Genomic DNA, 19,310 nt, shown 5'->3' with positions numbered 1-19,310 from the left:
TACCACCAATTACAGACACATCTTGACGAGCAAGCGCCAGAGAAGGCCAGGTGATGGCACCTTAGCGGGAATTACTTAAATAGCTAATCAGGTTGTTTTCTTCTTGACACTGAGCTGAGATCAAGGGGAGAGTGAGTATTTTGCTGGCAGAGTTGGAGACGGGAGGAGAGGAGAGCCAGAATGGGGTAGCCCAGTGGAGGCCTGGAAGCCAGAGGACAGCTTGAGCGCTTTGGCCCTGAGGAGCTCAAGAAACCAGGGACCTGCCCGGTATATACTTCACTAGCTCCAAAGTCTGCGGGCCCCCACTGTTTTGCACTGTTTTTCTGCAACCCTGGGATGCAAGCAATCAGAAGGTCTCCCATTCCCTGGAAGCGGGGTGATGTGGTCTGTGCCACAAAATTCCCTGATGAGCACATGGTTTTCTCTTCCTCCTTGTGTCCACCCACTTCCATCCCTTTCCACAGCTGCCCCCTCCTCACCCGACACCCCCATACAGCGATGCGTAACCATCTACATTCCAGTGCCCAGTCTGTCTCTAGAGCCATGCCTTCCTGGGCCAAGGCGCTGCACCTCGTCAAATGTTAGTCTCTTTCTCAGCAATGAAGATAACAACAGTCCTCTCTCGCAGGACAATAACCAGCCACAGAGGCCATGTATGTAATTGTTAGTATTAACACAGATTATGTCAGAGACCCTTCATCCTGTCAGAGTGTATTTGCAGGCTGGGATTCCTCTCGGAGAGGGATGCAGCAGCAAACAAGAAAAACTCCTTGCTCCTATCAGATTGATTAAGTAGCAGTCATTTAATCTCCTATCAAATAAGTGTATAATTTGTCCTCAAAAAGCTTTGAGAGCACATACAGTTAAAAAAAAAACAACTCAGGGATCAAATTCCAAAGTTACAGAAATTTCTGCAATGGGTCATGTGGATTGGTGACCCACATAGACTGAGTTCTCAATAAATGTTAGCTTTTATTAATAATATTAGGATCTCATGATGATCTCTATTTTATTTAGAATGCCTTGCTTCTTCAGTACTCTACAAGGATGGGGCCTGAAGAACTCTTTTTAAAAAACACATAATATACCCTCCTCTAATGAACCAATAGTAGTTTTGCAGGTACTTGTGTTATGGATAAATGAATGAATAAACAGGACATCCAGCAAGCCTGGGGTTTGCTACTCTTCTAACGATCCTCTCTCACTTACACAGTCCCCCAACACACATAAACAGGCACTCACAATTTCACCCCCCAAAAAAATGGTTTCCCCCAATTTAAGTTACATAAAGAGATTAGCATATAAAGAGATGTTAAAAGAGATTTAGCATACAAATTTCCCTGGTGGCTCAGACAGTAAAGAATCTGCCTGCAATGCAGATTCTGCCTTCAGGTTTGATCCTGAAATTGGGAAGATCCCCTGGAAGAGGGAATGGCAATCCACTCCGGAATTCTTGCCTGGAGAATGCCATGGACAGATGAGCCTGGCGGGCTACAAACCACACAGTCACAGAGAGTCAGACACAACCGAGTGACTAACACACTGCCACATACAAATTTCACCTTTTGCAAGAAGCTTTTATAGCATAGAACTGTCCTATGGACTGAGCAAAACCCTCTTCTATTCTCCTGGCTGCCTTAAAAGGATGTCCCTTTAAAAAATGTTTCATTTTCAGAATTCGTATATATTCATTATTAGGCTTTTATTTACAAACACCTTTCGATATTGGTTTCTAACATAATTCCACAGTGATAAGAGAACAGATTCTGCGTGATTTCAATACCTGTAGACAATGAAGTTTTTGCAGCTCGTTTTATACTATGTCCCTGGATCTGTTCCAGTGTCTCCTGGTTCATAGTCTATGGGAACTTGAATGGAATTTGTATCCTGTTGTGTGAAAATTTTATAAATCTTAATTATGCTGAATTGGTTCATAGTGCTTTTCAGGTCTACTGTATCCTTCCACTTTTCTCTCTATCCATTCTATTAATTTTTGAGAGTTTGATATTGAAACTCCAACTAAAAATCTTAGTTTATCCACTTAAAAAACAATTGTAATATATAATGGAACTATATGTAAGTTTGTTCTGTATTTTCCAAGTCTCCTGTAAATGTATTATCATACTTTCATACTTTTAAAAAGAATAAAGAAAAAAGCATAAAAAAAAAAAAAAGAAAGGCGCTAGAATATAACTTAAATCATCTAAATTCCTGACTTATTTATATACGTTACTCGGAAGAGTTATGGAGCTCGGAACACATGTGTACATGCGTGAGGTCAGAACCATCTTCTCTGATTCTGTGAGTAGTAAAGAGGATCTGGGCCCCTTTCCAATGCCCTGGACGCACCTTTCCCCTCCACGTCTTGGTGAGCAGGACAATGGTGATGAAGGCAGGAGCACTGGCACAGACTGATTTTACATAGTCTCTTACAGATGCTGTTAAATCTTCCAAGCTTTAAAACCAGAAGCCAGATAGACTTTTATTGTGGAGGGAGGTTTATGAAAAATGTGTTCTCGGTTTATTTCCTGAACAGGGTGAGCTCTCCACTGGGTGGAGGGCTTCGAAGAGGTAGTCTTGGCACAGCGCACACATCTGGCAGTCACCCAAGCTCTTTTACCATGAGCTGTGCGTCTATGGGCACATCACTTAACCACAATGAGCTCAACCTCAATTGTTTCTGACTCTTTGTGACCCCATGAATCACAGCACGCCAGGCCTCCCTGTCCATCACCAACTCCCGGAGTTTACTCAGACTCATGTCCATCGACTCATCGATGCCATCCAACCATCTCAACATCTGTTGTCTCCTTCTCCTCCTGCCTTCAATCTTTCCCAGAATCAGGGTCTTTTCCAATGAGTCAGTTCTTCACATCAGGTGGCCAAAGTATTGGAGTTTCAGCTTCAGCATCAGTCCTCCCAATGTATATTCAGGACTGATTTCCTTTAGGATGGACTGGTTGGATCTCCTTGCAGTCCAAGGGACTCTCAAGAGTCTTCTCCAACACCACAGTTCAAAAGTATCAATTCTTTGGCACTCAGCTTTCTTCATAGTCCAACTCTCACATCCATACATGACACTGGAAAAACCATAGCCTTGACTAGATGGACCTTTGTTGGCAAAGTAATGTCTCTGCTTTTTAATATGCTATTCAGTTGGTCATAGCTTTTCTTCCAAGGAACAAGAGTCTTTTGATTTCACGGCTGCAGTCACCATCTACAGTGATTTTGGAGCCCTAAAAAATAAAGTCTGACACTGTTTCCACTGTTTCCCCATCTATTTCCCATGAAGTGATGGGACTAGTTGCCATGATCTTCATTTTTTCAATGTTGAGTTTTAAGCCAACTTTTTCACTCTCCTCTTTCACTTTCATCAAGAGACTCTAGTTGAAACAGATCAGTGATTCACAAACCTTGGTGTGATGGGTGGGGAGTGTTCATTTTAAAAAGATGATTCATGGGCCCTAGATCCAGACACTGTGACTCAGTTGGTCCAGGAAAGGGTTCAGAAATCTACGTCTTTAATGAGCACCCCACTGAGGACTGCACTTTGAGAAATGCTGGAATATTTGATTCAGAAGATCCATTTCAGTACTGACATTCCGCCAATTTGACCTTTCTCAGGCAAGCAATCTTAGGCACCCTGACATTCACTCAAGGTCTGCCTACCCTTGGTGATGAGGTGGTACCCACAGAGATGACATGTCTCCGTCTGTTCAGGACAGCCCAGGGAAGGCAGTAGAGTCGATTGGGTTGCTGTCCCTTTGTTGGGAGGAAACACTAACATCCTTGTCTCTGATGCCCAGGTGACAGGTGGGGTCTGGAATTTCAGCCGAGTTTGCTGCGATGTTTTCGTCACCCTGGATGTCATGATGTGCACAGCCAGCATCCTGAACCTCTGTGCCATCAGCATCGACAGGTAAGGCTGGGCTTTCCTTCCAGGCTTAGGAGAGAGGTGACTAGGTCAGGTGGTGAGGGACCCCACCTAGGGAAGCTGCCCTTGCTGTGTTGAAGGCACAGGCTCGGCATCTAGGGCACAGGGGTCATTGTGAGTGCAGCTTAACACTGGGACATTTTCTTTTCTCTCTTTTTCTTTCAAACGATGGTTTGTAGGTGAGATGAAACTCCTGTGATAGAAGAGAAATAACTATTCTGGAAGTTTTCCTTTACCGCAGATCCCCAAGGAGGATTCTGGTTTTACTTTTCCACCATCCTTGAGGCTTTCATGAATCTTAACTTTGTAGGGAGAAAGCAGAGAGATAGGGAGGTGAGATTAGGAGAAAATGTTCCTGCTGCTATTTTGTTTGTTTTTGGTAAAGGGAGGGAGACAACAGGGCCAGGGACAAAAGACAGAGAGGAGAGAGAAAAGTTTGGGAGTATCTGTGAGGACAGAGAGAGGAGTGGATGAAGGAGAAAGGTAACTGCAGAAACTGTGGCCATGACCTGTTTGTTAAATATTTATTTCCCTCATAGAGTTTAAGAAAAACAAGAATGATGTGTTTTAGAATTGTCTTTTGGTCGCTGGAGTGGACTTCTGTGATTTTGACTCGAGCCTGTGTGTATTCCATCAGAATGGCATCACTTTCTAGCCCTAAGCGTGTCCTGCCCCAGCTCTGGGGTGCTCTGCGCCTCTCTTCCCTTCTTTTCATGTTTCCTCTCCTCTGTCCCTTCCTCCATCCTGAGTCAGATTTGTCATGGCTCCCATGGACATCTCCAGAGCTGCGGAGCACCCTGGGAAAAGGAGGTCGCTTTCCAGCCTGTGGCCTCTGTGGCCGGTCAAGCGCCTCCATCTCCCCTTTTCCTACTTCCCGTCTACCTCTTTTCTTCCTACACTCTTTCTCCCGGAATTTTATCCATCCACTCCATAACTTCAACACTTGACCCCAAATAAAATCTGCCTTCTACTGAGAATTTACCACATTGTGCTAAGGCATGTCAAAACCTTAACCCATTTTGTTTTCACAACAACCCTTCAGCCAGTCAGTTCAGCTGCTCAGTTGTGTCCGACTCTTTGCAACCCCGTAGACTGCAGCATGCCAGGCTTCCCTGTCCATCACCAACTCCCGGAGTTAACTCAAACTCATGTCCATTGAGGTGGTGATACAATAACCCTTAGGTAATATTATTAGCTTCATTTCCAGCTTCTTGGAATAATGAAGAAGTTTTCCCAAGTCACACAGCTAGTATGAAGCAGTGCCAGGATTTGAATTCATGTCTATCTGATTCCCAAGTTAATAATCACAGGCTTTGTGCTAAGCCTCCTCAAATCTCCAACCTCACCTCTAATCTGATATCCAGACCACATTGCTACCTGGATATACCACTGGCTCCTATGAGGCGAAATGTTAAAAACCAAACCATCAAAGCACCAAACCATCTTGACTTGATGATCTCTCATTGGCAACATCATTCTTCTGGAATCTTGGATTTTGTTCAGCTCCTTTCTCTTCCTCATCTCCTTGTTTACATACACCAATGTAGCTAAACAATCAGTGCTTATAGACTCTGTCTCTGAAATGTTTTCTAAATATGCCCCATCTTTCCTTTCTTACCTCACCTGCTTCTTTTAGGCTCCCATGACCTCCCACAGCTTCCTAATTGGCCCTTCAACCATGCTCAGAATTATTCCCCAAGAATTGGAGCCCAAATGTCCACTGCCCTACTCAAAACCCTTCAGTCACCTTGGCCTGAGGAATAAAAATGGAAGTTACCTTCACAGTCTAAGATTCAAAGGTTTCCACAACATGGCCTCACTCTACCTTTGCAATCTCATCTCTTTCTGGGTTGCCCTCTGGCCCTCTTATGCTCCAAGGCTGATCACACCAGTCCCCTTTTCTGCGAAGCCCTTCCAAGTTGTCTACAGCTTAATTCAGTCATCCCTGACCTCCCATGGTGCTTCCTCTGTAAACATGTTGTGGCCTCGCCAGGCTCCTTTTGCAGGAATCCTGATGCAGGCCCTCCTCACGGCCCAGGTGTGACATTCGCATGACCCACAGTTCTGCTGTAAACTTCCCTGCATGTGTGTAACCAGTGAAAACCCAACCCTCTGAGGATACTGCAAACCAACCAGCCAGCTCAATGGTCTTGACTCTTATCATTTGATTGGCTATCACTTGACTTTTATTACTTGACTAGCTATGCTGAGAAGGAAAATCAAAGAATGTGTCTATAATGCTAAAACTAATACCATTAAAGAATGTGTTAAAAATAAAGGGGAACAGTTGTATAACTCTGTAAACATACCAAAAAAACCCAAATTAATTTTATACTTAGATGAATTGGGTGGTATGTGAATTATATCTTGATAAAAGCTGTTAAAAAGTAAAAGGATTGTTAGGGATTTTATAATATTTTTAGCTCTCTGAGAACAGAATTCCTCCCATAGCATCTATGCCTTTTGTGTGATTGCTGGACATTTAGTACATGTTTGCAGAAATGTATGATTTACAGAAATAATGGACTGTGTTTGGTTTGCTACATCACTACCTCCACCACCCAACGATTATACCATCCTAGCTCCTCATCACCCATGAATGTCAGTGCTGTACTTATTTCAGAGCCTTGAACAAGGAATATTAAACTGGATCCAGGGATCCCTGCCTGAGGATAGCCAATGCGTACACCACAAATATGCACCTTCAGAGAGGACATGAGAATGGAATCAGATCAGCCTTGGAGGAGTGAGGGAAGAGCTGCATAAAGAGAGCTTCTAGGACAGGCTCTGGGCCTCTAGCCTTCTAGTTCCAACCCTACCCTATCCCTCCCAGCCTTCTAGTTCCAACCCTACCCTCTCCGATCTTTGAGGGTGTGCCTATACACTCCTGGAATGTGAAGTCAAGTGGGCCTTAGGAAGCATCGCTATGAACAAAGCTAGGGAGGTGATGGAATTCCAGTTGAGCTAGTTCAAATCCTAAAAGATGATGTTGTGAAAGTGTTGCACTCAGTATGCTGGAAAATTTGGAAAACTCAGCAGTGACTGACTGGAAAAAGTCAGTTTTCATTCCAATCCCAAAGAAAGGCAATGCCAAAGAATGCTCAAACTACTGCACAATTGCACTCGTCTCACATGCTAGCAAAGTAATGCTCAAAATTCTCCAAGCCAGGCTTCAACAGTACATGAACTGTGAACTTCCAGATGTTCAAGCTGGATTTAGAAAAGGCAGAGGAACCAGAGATCAAATTGCCAACATCTGCTGGATCACTGAAAAAGCAAGAGAGTTCTAGAAAAACATCTACTTCTGCTTTTATTGACTACACCAAAGCCTTTGACTGTGTGGATCACAACAAACTATGGAAAATTCTGAAAGAGATGGGTATACCAGACCACCTGACCTACCTCCTGAGAAATCTGTATGCAGATCAAGAAGCAACAGACAGAACTGGACATGGAACAACAGACTGGTTCCAAATAGGAAAAGAAGTACATCAAGGCTGTATCTTGTCACCATGCTTATTTAACTTCTATGCAGAGTACATCATGAGAAGTGCTAGATTAGATGAAGCACAAGCTGGAATCAAGATTGCAGGGAGAAGTATCAGTAACTTCAGATATGCAGATGACACTACTCTTATGGCAGAAAGTGAAGAACTAAAGAGCCTCTTGATGAAAGATAAAGAGGAGAGTGAAAAAGTTAGCTTAAAACTCAACATTCAGAAAACTAAGATCATGACATCCAGTCCCATCACTTCATGGCAAATAGATGGGGAAACAATGGAAACAGTGCGAGACTTTATTTTCTTGGGCTCCAAAATCACTGCAGATAGTGACTGCAGCCATGAAATCAAAAGACGCTTACTCCTTGGAAGAAAAGCTATGACCAACGTGAACAGCATATTTAAAAGCAGAGACGTTACTTTGCTAACAAAAGTCCATCTAGTCAAGGCTATGGTTTTTCCAGTAGTCATGTATGAATGTGAAATTTGGACTATAAAAAAAGCTGAGCACCAAAGAATTGATACTTTTGAACTGTGATGCTGGAGAAGACTCTTGAAAGTCCCTTGGATTGCAAGGAGATCCAACCAGTCCATCCTAAAGGAAATCAGTCCTGAATATTCACTGGAAGGACTGAGGCTGAAGCTGAAACCCCAATACTTTGGCCACCTGATATGGAGAACTGACTCATTTGAAAAGACCCTGATGCTGAGAAAGATTGAAGGTGGGAGCAGAAGGGGACAACAGAGGATGAGATGGTTGGATGGCATCACTGACTCGATGGACATGAGTTTGAGTAAGCTCTGGGAGTTGGTGATGGACAGGAAAGCCTGGCATGCTGCAGTCCGTGGAGTCACAAAGAGTCAGACACAACTGAGCAACTGAACTGAACTGAACTACACACTCCACCCACACACTCTTTCACACATGGGGCTGGCAGGTGAGGTTGTGCTGGTTGTGGCTGGAGTGTGGGAACTGAATTCAGCCAGGGCTTCATGCCCAAGCCTGGAGTAGACCAGAGAGGGTACTTTTTTACAACTCACCAGCCAGGAGAGAGTATCTTTTTGTAACTTGTACAAAAGCACCATTTTGCTGGCAGCAGCCATGCTTAACGCACACTTCTACTTGCACCACTTAAGACACAACCATCAAGAGCAAACTTTGAATTGGCTTCTGTCTCATACAGGAAGAATTCCCAGAATGCACAGCACTCACCTACCTGCAACCTGAGGGACAAGTTCCCATCTTAGACCCCAATGGACAAGGATGCTCCCCTCTTGGCTTGTAGGTCTAAAGGAACCAACCCTCACCAACCTTAAAATGTAGCCTCCTCCCTCTTCTAGGACTGAAAATAGGCCTTGGAAAAGCTGTCTCTATTATCCTTCACAGCAGTTTGCAGTACACAGCATTAAATTCTGTTCATGGGATGCCAAATAGCCGGTCAATTCATTAAAAATGCAATCATTCATGCAGACCTTTGGTCTTCACACAATGCTAGTCACCCATCTGACAAACTTGACCAAATGGATTCAGCATTTTTTGGTCATGAAGCCCTGATCTGTAATAACAGGGTAGTAGGAGATAGAGAAGAAAAGGAAATGATAAAAGGGTTTTTGAAAGCAAGTAATACCATTGTCATTAGATTCTCAGGCATCGCTCTGGATGCTGGCATTAATGCTGCCTTTTCTTTTCTAAAAAGCAGAGTGGGTGAACACCACCCCCAGAGCCCCCCTCCCTTGGCTCCTTGCCTCCCAGTGGGCCAACCCCTCCCGCCGCACCCTGGGTCAGAGCTAACTCGGGGAGAGGGCTGAGAAAGTGTCAAAGGAGGAGGACAAGATCCGAGCGAGCGGTGAGAATGCAGGTCCTCCGCAAGGATCCCGGGAATAATGCAACCAAATTCATTCACCAGGGAGTTCTTTAAGTGGCTCTCAAATGGCACCCATCACACAGGCAAGCCTCCGCGTCTTTGCAGCAAGCACAATAGGTACCGGATGAGTCACAGGCACCTTGGATTTTTTAGTTTGCATCTAAATAAGCACTTTATGTTTGCAACGGGCTTTCCAGTCATTTGCAAAAAGCTTTCTCCTTCAACAATTCCACGAGGGGAGTCCACAGAACTAAAGATTTATTGAGCCCCCTGTCTGACCAAATAAAAGGTGGTGAAAAGCAGCGCTCACAGAGCTCGGGGGCTCATTAAACCCAGGCGGGGAGTCAGACTCCGGCCCTCCCTCCCGGCCCAGCCTCCTGCCGTCCCGCTGCAGCGTTCTCAGGACGCACCCTCCTCGGTTCCCACACACACACCTCCCACCGGTCAATAGGGCTCCAGGCCGAGGTCGAATTCTGTGAGGACCTGAGACCTTCAGTAAAGTGGCAACCCCACGAACCACAGTCACAGAATTGAAAGTCAGAGGGGCAGTAAGAGCTTAAATTGTTGGTGCAGGAATGAGCTAAACTCAACGCTCACCAGGGTCCCACAGCCTCTTAGTTCTGAGCCTAGAACCTGAACCTTCTGACTCACACATCACCCCTCTGTCTGTGCCAACGAGTGGCCCCTTCATTGTTGGAGGCGAGGACCGGGATCGGAGGGCAGGGGCCTCTGGCCAGGCTGGCACCCAGCTTTCTAGGTGCCATTTCCTGGGAGTAAATCAGGCACATCTCCTTTGTCTTCAGTGACCTGGCTACCGCTCTGCTGATCCTAACATGAGTGGATCTAAAACCAATAGCAATAGAAATACTGCATTGGCCAAAAAGTGCGTTCAGATTTTTCCATACCATCTTAAGGAAAAAATCACATGAACTTTTTGGCCAACCCAATAGCTACCGTTTCTTTAGCATGTACTATAGGCCAGGCACCAAGAGCTTGTCATTATGCTGACCCTCACAACACTCCAGCAAGGCAGGTGTATTACCTGCATTCTGCAAGTAAAGAGTCAGGGCTAGACTGTGCAGGTAAGCTTGCCCAGATCTCACAGCTGGTAGGTAAAGGAGGAAAGACCCAGGCAGCCTCTTTCTCCTCCAGCTCACTGCCTTTCTCAGAGGCTTAGCCACACTCTGGGCCCCCCAGCTCTGAGTCATGCTGCCTGGCTGGAAATCCTGGCTCTACCACTTCATAGGCTTCCCTGACGTGCAGGAGACCAGGGTTTGATCCCTTAGTTGGGAAGATCCTCTGGAGGAGGGCATGGCAACCCAACCCAATTCTTGCCAGGAGAATCCAATGGACAGAGGAGCCTGGAGGGCTATGGTCACAAAGAGTCCAACATGACTAAGCAACTAACACTTTTACTTTTTTTACCAGTTCATAGCAATGTGGCCTTGAATAAGTCAGTTAACCTCTCTGAGCCTCAGTGCCCTTCCATTTAGTGGGGATCATAGCAGAAGGGTTGTTATGAAGAACAAATGAGTTAATATTTGTAGAGCACTTCAAATCGTTGTTTGACTCGGAGAAAGTGCTGTATACTTGTTTGTTTGAGAAATAAATAAACTTAATGTTCCTTGATAATCAGGAATAAGGTGCAGACACCCACCTCCCAGAAAACTGATTGATATGAACAGTTACAGATCCCCTGGGCTAGCACAATAATAATGACAACAATAATAATACTGTTTTTCAAATGCTTAATAGGTACTGGGCATTGTGCTAAAAAACTTCACAGAGATCATCTCATTCAATACCCAAAACAGCCTTATCGGGCGGAAACATTATCCCCACTGTGCACATGAGGAAATTGGGTCTCAACTAAGTCGTATCTCTGGTCCGTGGCCCCACAGTTCAGCGGCAGGCCAAGTGGGATTCAGTCGCTAATCAGCCTGTTTTCCAATGCCCATTGACTTACCACTGAGCACGCCGCCAGTGTTCCCGCCACGCCAGCAAGGACCCAGAAAGCTCAAGAGGTCAAAGAGAGGGGGCCTGGCCAGGCGCGCTGCAATCGAGACAGCGCACACTGCGCACTGGAACTTGGCTGAGGACCTGGAAGCGCCGGGGGAGGGCAACGGGCCCACGCCCAGCCCTGCCTTGGCCTAAGGTCGGTCATGGGCCATCGATTCGGGGGCAGACCAGAGGCTAAGCAGTCTGCTTGAATGGGAATTCGGGGTCCCTGCAGGGCTGCAGGAACCAGGGGGGTCTCCCGAGCTTTCCCTCCCCACCTCCCCACGGTGCCTGGAGAGCCCCCAGGTGAGCCGTGAACTTCTCACCCCGCCGCGCTGGCGGAGCTCTTGCTGCATTCCGGCGCCCTCCGGTGGCCAATTCCGGAACAGCCTCTGGGTCTCAGCCCATTGTGGCAAGCTTCCTGGAGGAAAAGCCCTGGAAGCAAATTGGGGTGAGGGGTGGGGCGCCGCGGGGCGGAGGGGTGTCACTTATTCTAAAAGTTTAATCATGTTTTAAAATTAAGAAAAAATATTAATGTAACAGTGGCAAGACGTAGTCTCATCTCTCACTTCTAACCCAAGTTCACAGGAGTTTTTGACACAGAAATGTTCCCCAATGCAGACTTTCTCCAGCTTGTCTAATCAAAAGATACACTTGCTTGTTAAAAATATGCACTTCTGGAGTGAAACAAATATCCAAGGGTGTGGCCTTGAAATATGCATTTTAACAGGACCCGCAGGAAATTAATAGAATCAAGCTACTTGGGGAAACTCAGTTCCAGGCAGCTGGTTGCTCTCAAAGTACAAAGCACCCTTCAATACCATGTTTCCTGAAGAAGCCCTTGTCCCCACAAGGCCTCGTGCGTGCGTGCTCAGTCACTAAGACGTGTCCAACTTTTTGAAACCCCGTGGACTGAGGCTGCTAACTAGGCTCCACTGTCCATGGGATTTCCAGGCAAGTATACTGGAAGTATACTTCTCCAGGGGATCTTTCTGACACAGGGATTGAACCCGCATCTCCTGCTTGGCAGGCAGATTCTTTACCACTGCACCACCTGTGAGTCCCCACAAGGCCTCAGAGACTTGCAATGCCCTGAAGAAGCAGCGAGGCAGCCAGAAGAGACCTGGCCTCTGCCACCACTAGCTTTGGGAAGTTGTTTTCATCATGTAATCATTCAGTGATAGTGCTCCCTACGCTTACTGACTCATTGAATATATTGGGACCTCCAAGAAGTTGCTGAACATTAAAGCCTATTTAGGAAAATGAGCAACTATCAGTGGTGGGCTTGGAATCAGCTCATAATGGCCAGTGAGAGCTGATGGCAAAACTTTAGGAGCTTTTTGAGGCAGTTACTAAACCATTGGTGTAACTTGAAATGGACAATGGTGGGAGTACTTGTACCACATAAATTGACAAATGGTATAAATTAAGGCTCTTTTTCACCTGCAGAGCCAGTTATTAAGCATTTAGCAGCATATCACTGAATGAATGGGATGGTCAGTTCTTCTACATCAAAGGTAATTATGTAAATAAACGCCTGGGTCCAGCTGCAGGTCTGAAGGGCAGGAAGTACATCTTACCTTTCCTTCCTGACCCTCAGCAGGTGTTCAGCCAGGACAGCTACAGGACTCAAGGCTCAGGCTCTCCTCTGAGGTGCCTCAAGGGATCACTGCTAAGGGCCAGGCCCCGGTAGATGTATTTGACTTGAAGCCCCAGCAGAGTCTGAAGTCCTGAGCAGAGTGAGAGCCCGGAGGAGTGCCAGGCACTATTTGCCCACCCCTTCATCTCCAAGTTAGGGACTCAAGGTTAGTGTATGTGCATCAGGAGAAGGAAACTGAGCCATCATGGGCCGTCCTTGGAGTTAGTGGTAGGATCTAAATTTGACCTCACTGAATAAGGGCTCTGTTTCTCTTTCTTGAGAAAGAATCACCTCTGTCACATGCCAGGGTGCCAAGGCCGAGTTCTATCGAGTCTGCATCCATCTTCGCCCTTGGAGCTGACTTGCAAGGCTCTTTGGGGACACAAACGTTAACACGTGAACTCTAAGGCCAGATACACAAGAGGCAGATGAGTCAGGCAGCTGGAGCACTGAGGAGCACTGCACCCGCCCCCCCAGCTCAGGGTCTGTCCTTCCTCAGCCCCAAGCCTTGAGGTGCACAAGGGGGTTCCTGCTCTGCATCTGGCCTCCAGGTTCCCTGGATACTGAGAGGACAATGAAAATTTGAGCATATGTGCTATTTACAATAGCCTAGATAAGTGTCCATCAACAGATGAATGGATAAAGACGCTGTGGTACATACACATAGTGGAATGCTACCCAGTCATAAAAATGAATGAAACAATGCTATTTACAGCGACATAGATGGACCTAGAGATTATCATACTAAGTCAGACAGAGAAAGACAAATATCATATGATATCGCTTGTATGTGGAATCTAAAAAATGATACAAATGGACTTATTTACAAAACAGAAACAGACTCACAGACATAGAACACAAACAAGATTGCCAGAGGGGAAAGGTGGGCGGGAAAGATAAATTAGGAATTTGGGAGTAGCAAATACACACTGCTGCTGCTGCTAAGTCGCTTCAGTCGTGTCCGACTCTGTGCGACCCCATAGACGGCAGCCCACCAGGCTCCCCCGTCCCTGGGATTCTCCAGGCAAGAACACTGGAGTGGGTTGCCATTTCCTTCTCCATTGCATGAAAGTGAAAAGTGAAAGTGCAGTCGCTCAGTCATGTCTGACTGACTCTTCGTGACCCCATGGACTGCAGCCCACCAGGCCCCTCCGTCCATGGGATTTTCTAGGCAAGAGTACTGGAGTGGGGTGCCATTGCCTTCTCCAAATACACACTACTATATATAAAATAGATAAACCACAAGGACCTACTATGTAGCACAGGAACCTGTGCTCAACGTTTTATAATAACCTAATGGGAAAAGAATCTGAAAAAGTGTGTGTGTGTGTGTGCGCGCGTGCATGCTAAGTTGCTTCAGTGGTGTCCAACAACTCTTTGCAACCCTATGGACTGTAGCCAGCCAGGCTCCTCTGTCCATGGAATTCTCCAGGCAAGTATACTGGAGTGGGTTGCCATGCCCTCCTCCAGAAGATCTTCCCAACCCAGGGATCAAATATGCATCTCTTAAGTCTCCTTCATTGGCAGGTGGGTTCTTTACCACTAGCGCCTCCTGGGAAGCCCATACACACACACACACACACACACACACACACACACAGTCACACACACACAAATATATATATATATTTGTAAAAATCACTTTACTATACACCTGAAATTAACACATCATTGTAAATCAACCATACTTCAATAGTAAATAAATGTTCAGCATTTGTAGACTCAGCTATATATATTAGATCCCTTGAGCTGGGATAGAATTAGAATTGTCCTCTTTTGGGGTAGGACACCCACAGGATCCATGAGGCAATCAGCCTAACAGCTTCTTACTACTTGCCTTGTGCAAGGACCTATATGGAATACGATGAGCTGAGCCATTAAGTAGCTTAAATCATACGGAGTCTCTCTCTCCAGCCATGAGGTAAGTTCACTACTGAGGCAAGACACTGCCTGCAGAAGAGCAGTGTGACTGGCAGAAGAGTACTATGCATTTAGAGTTAGAGGTCTTCATAAAATGGAAGGACTGGGACGGTTACTGAGAGCTGATCTGAGATTAAAGGAGAGAAAATATGAGCTACCTGGGGAAGGAAAAGGGATAATGGAGTGAACAAAGACTATTGAAGATTACCCATCAGTAATACGGGTTACATGGCTAACGTGGCTGGAGTTATAAGTAAGTGTCAGGGACCAATGGGAAGTCAAATTGGCAAGACAAGTTGGGGTCATGCTGGGGAAGGCTTAGTATTGACACTGTATTTGTTTTCTGTTGCCATGTAACAAATTATCACAAATGTAGTGACTTTAACTATATCCATTTTTTATCTCACAGGTCAAAAGTCTGCACAGTGTAGGTAGGTTCTCTGCTCAGGGTCTCACGAGGCTGAAAATGGGTATAGGCTGACTTGTGTTTTCATCTTTCAAATGTATTCAGGTAGTCAGTAGAACTCAGTTGCTTGCAGTTATAAGATGGAGGTTCCCACTTTCTTAGTGGTTGTCAGCCAGGGGCTGTTCTCAGCTCCTGAAGACCTCATGCTGTTCCCCGCCAAATGATCTTTTCCCAAACGTGGCAAGTTGCCTCTTCAAGGCCAGGAGGATAATTTCTCATGCTTTGACTCTCTCTTATTCAGGAAGTCCTGAGTTCCTTTTAAGGGCTCACCTGATTAGGCCCAGCCACCCAGAATCATCTCCCTTTTGGTTGACGCAATCTGTTGATTTGTAGTCTAATCACAGGAGTTCTGCTCGTTCTACAGTGCGTGAACCTTGGGTGCCATCTTGGAATTCTGCCTATCTTAGACAGTTGTCAGCTGAGGGACCATGGGGTGGGGAAGACATAACGAAATCTATTTTGGAACCTGGCACAGGAAACCAGCCAGGAGGCTGTGGCCATCACAGAGAGAAGGTGGCAGAAGTGCATGGATAAATAGGGAAGTTACTACGGTGCATAAATTCACAGGACCTGCTGTCCTTCTGCCTAAAATGCTCTTCTCCTACCTTCCCTCAAGGCTGGCTCCCTCTCACCCCACTCATTTCCTCCCATCTTGTGTCAGCTTGCCCCTTCTTTACATCCTCCTCTACCCTTAAACCGGAGAAGGCAATGGCACCCCACTTCAGTACTCTTGCCTGGAAAATTCCATGGATGGAGGAGCCTGGTGGGCTGCAGTCCATGGGGTTGCAAAGAGTCGGACACGACTGAGCAACTTCACTTTCACTTTTCACTTTCATGCATTGGAGAAGGAAATGGCAACCCACTCTGGTGTTCTTGCCTGGAGAATCCCAGGGACGGGGGAGCCTGGTGGACTGTCGTCTATGGGGTCATACAGAGTTGGACACAACTGAAGTGACTTAGCAGCAGCAGCTACCCTTAAACATGTCACCCAGCTTAATTCTTTCATAATAGTTTTCATTTTATATTAACATTTTTTTCATCCATCCACTTCACTTACCTCCAAGCTCAATAAGGAAAGAGACCATTGTCCCATTTGCAATTCTTGGTATTTCCAGAATAAGGCCTGGATAATAGTAAAGAACCCAATAAATGCTGGATGAATGAAATGTTAAATGAATGGGTGAGCAAATGGTATGGAAAGGCCAAAGAAATGTCAAAAAGCCTGAATGTTGGGTGTGGATGTCTTGAAGAAAGGCAGGAAGTGGAGCCAGATTAAGAGATGTAGGAAAATAGAAAGATCTACTTCAGATAGCTTGAGTTTGGGACAACCATGGAACAATGGTGTAGGTAAGTCCAATAAGCAGCTGGAAATGTACGCGTGGATATACCACAGAAAAGACAATATCCAACAAGAATAAAAAATAGCTTTGACCATGTAAAAGTGTGTGCTGTAGACTGAATGTTTACATCCCCCACCCCCAAATTCATATATTAAAATCCTAACCTCCACTGTGATGGTACTAGGAAGTGGAACCTTTGAGTAGGAATCCACCCTCATTAATGGGATTTTCCCTTATAAAAGAGACTCCAGAGAGCTTGCTTCACCCCTCCCACAATGAGAGAACACAGCAAGAAGATGGCTGTCCACCAACCAAGTAGTGGGTTTAATACCAGATACCAAATCTACCAGCACATTAATCCTGGACTTCCCAATCTCCTGGACTGTGAAAAATAAATATTTATTGTTTAAGTCACCCAATGGTATTTTGGATAGAGCAGCCCAAAAAGACTAAGGCAGCATGAAAAGTTGATTTAAAATAAGCCTTCATTAGATATTACTCATCTCTATTTACAAAATCTCTGCTACTTGGAATAGTTGTCACTGCAAGGGTTAGAATTAATGTTAGGATACAAGCGGGGATAAACATCCTCTTTGGGCACAGTTCCATCATTATCTGAAAACTGTGGAAGAAAATAAAGGCCCACAAACCAGCACCTAGAGTCTTCAGGTTTAAGAGTGTCAGGGTATGTGAATACAAGGCTGGGCCAGCAGCCATTCCTGATACCCTCTTGGATATACCAGAAGCTCGCTGACAACCCAGGGTCACTATGCTATGCTTTTCACTCTTTCTCCCCGTCTCTGGTCACCTCCCTCAATGAGTTCTTCATCTGTCTTATCTCAATCTTTCTGCTGTGTTCACTCAAAGACCCTTTTCTCCCTTAAGTTTCTCCAACCAAAGTATTTTTCTCCTTCCGCATGTATCAACCTGATTATTCATCTAGTAACCTTTTGCAACCTGTCTTTTGACACTTCTCATCCTACCTATTCTCTATCCCCTTCCCTTCACAGGTACACTGCTGTGGTCATGCCTGTTCACTACCAGCAAGGCACGGGACAGAGCTCCTGTCGACGCGTGGCCCTCATGATCACAGCTGTCTGGCTGCTGTCCTTTGCTGTGTCCTGCCCCCTCCTCTTTGGCTTCAACACCACAGGTAACAATGACAGTGTCACTTGCAACACCCAAGTGATTCATAGCACATCTGAATGGCTGTGAGTGCTGTTCATCCCTGAAATGTCTGACCTCAAAGGCAGTGTACTTTGGAATCAAATGAGGATCCTATAGCTTGCAAAGCAGTGGCCTCTATTGATTATAAATAAAACAGAAAGCAAAATCTCTTCACTTAATGGTGCAGGAGCCACACGCTGCCCCAATTAATGAAGTCTGGCTTACTCCTATTTTGAAAGAAATACCATTGTATTCATTTGAAGAAATATGCCAGTTAAAAAAACTATGCTATATGAATAATTCAGGTGAGATTTGTTAATGAAAAGATGATAATTTGTAATGAATTTACAACGCAAAGTAGCATATCATAAAAGCCCTTGAGCAGGGTATACATTTCTAGCTTTTTACTCAATAAGAATAATTTCTAGCATACATTGGGAACTAGGATACATTTGTGAATTATTGGAGGATGTATTTTATATTTTTAATACACAGAAATTTTTGGCCATGGTGCTCGGCACATGGTACATCTTCTATCAGATGGATGGATGGTTGGCAGGATGGATGGATGGATGGACAAATGGATAAAAAATGTGTTTATCTGACATGTCCAGGACTTTAAATACAATACTGATCCAAATCTATACCTCACGTGCTTCAGTACCTTCCATGTCTATTCTATGACCATCTTTCAGCCTCAGGAATTTCATGTCTTGAAAGAAAATTGTTAGCACATATAGTAAGGTTATAGGCACTGACAGTAAAGACTGAGTATTCACTAAGAGGTAACTACTTAACTCCTGTTCTAGTGTTCATCTGGATTTCTTACTTCATCCATTTGAATTGGTTCATTCAATTCCGACTATGTTCCACTTTTATGAATTTCTGGTATACATGTACAAGTCACATAGCTATGTACTTATGTGTACAGATATATGTAACATATTACATATAAATTCAGGTAAATCTTAACTTATAAATAGTCTTCAAAGAGTCATTTGCTGGTCAATTATTTAGAAGTCAGAATACATTTAGGAAGGCAGAGGCCCTGGAGTCAGAAAAACCTAGATGCAAACTTCAATTCTACTACTTAACAGCTGTGTCTGTTTGAACAAGTTACTTAACTTTTCTAAGTTAAGCTTCCCCATCGACAAATTTGGAGTAATAATATAGTAGAGCATAAACGAACAAAATCAAATATTTGGACTAGGTCTGTGTATTTAGTTAGGAAGTTTTCAGCATTTCTTTTTATATATGTCCTCCTGCAAATAAGTGCAGCAACTTTATCTCTAAAATTACATGTTATGTTGAACTCTTTATCAAAGATGACATATTCCTGCATGTGTCATATGTCTTTACTTATTACTGTTCAGGGTTGTAATCAAACCATGTATATTTTTATACGTGATTCAGGGTGAATTTTGACTCTATAATTTTCATTGACTCTAGAATCTAAGCCTACATATGCCATAACTTCACTC

The 19,310-nt window shown here is 44.7% G+C and overlaps 1 protein-coding gene across 1 annotated transcript in view; it reads left to right on the top strand.

Annotated features, from left to right (window-relative positions):
* Nucleotides 1-19,310, top strand: part of DRD3 (dopamine receptor D3) — a 60,122-nt gene that overhangs the window by 19,310 nt on the left and 21,502 nt on the right. Inside the window, exons 3-4 of the mRNA XM_070788330.1 lie at nucleotides 3,807-3,919; nucleotides 17,673-17,815. Coding sequence (XP_070644431.1) covers nucleotides 3,807-3,919; nucleotides 17,673-17,815 — 256 coding nt within the window. The remainder of the gene's footprint in view (nucleotides 1-3,806; nucleotides 3,920-17,672; nucleotides 17,816-19,310) is intronic.

Source organism: Bos indicus, chromosome 1 (assembly GCF_029378745.1).
Source record: "Bos indicus isolate NIAB-ARS_2022 breed Sahiwal x Tharparkar chromosome 1, NIAB-ARS_B.indTharparkar_mat_pri_1.0, whole genome shotgun sequence".
Taxonomy (NCBI): Eukaryota; Metazoa; Chordata; class Mammalia; order Artiodactyla; family Bovidae; genus Bos; species Bos indicus.
Note: the sequence above shows the minus strand (reverse complement) of the source record. Positions and strands in the feature narration are given on the sequence as shown.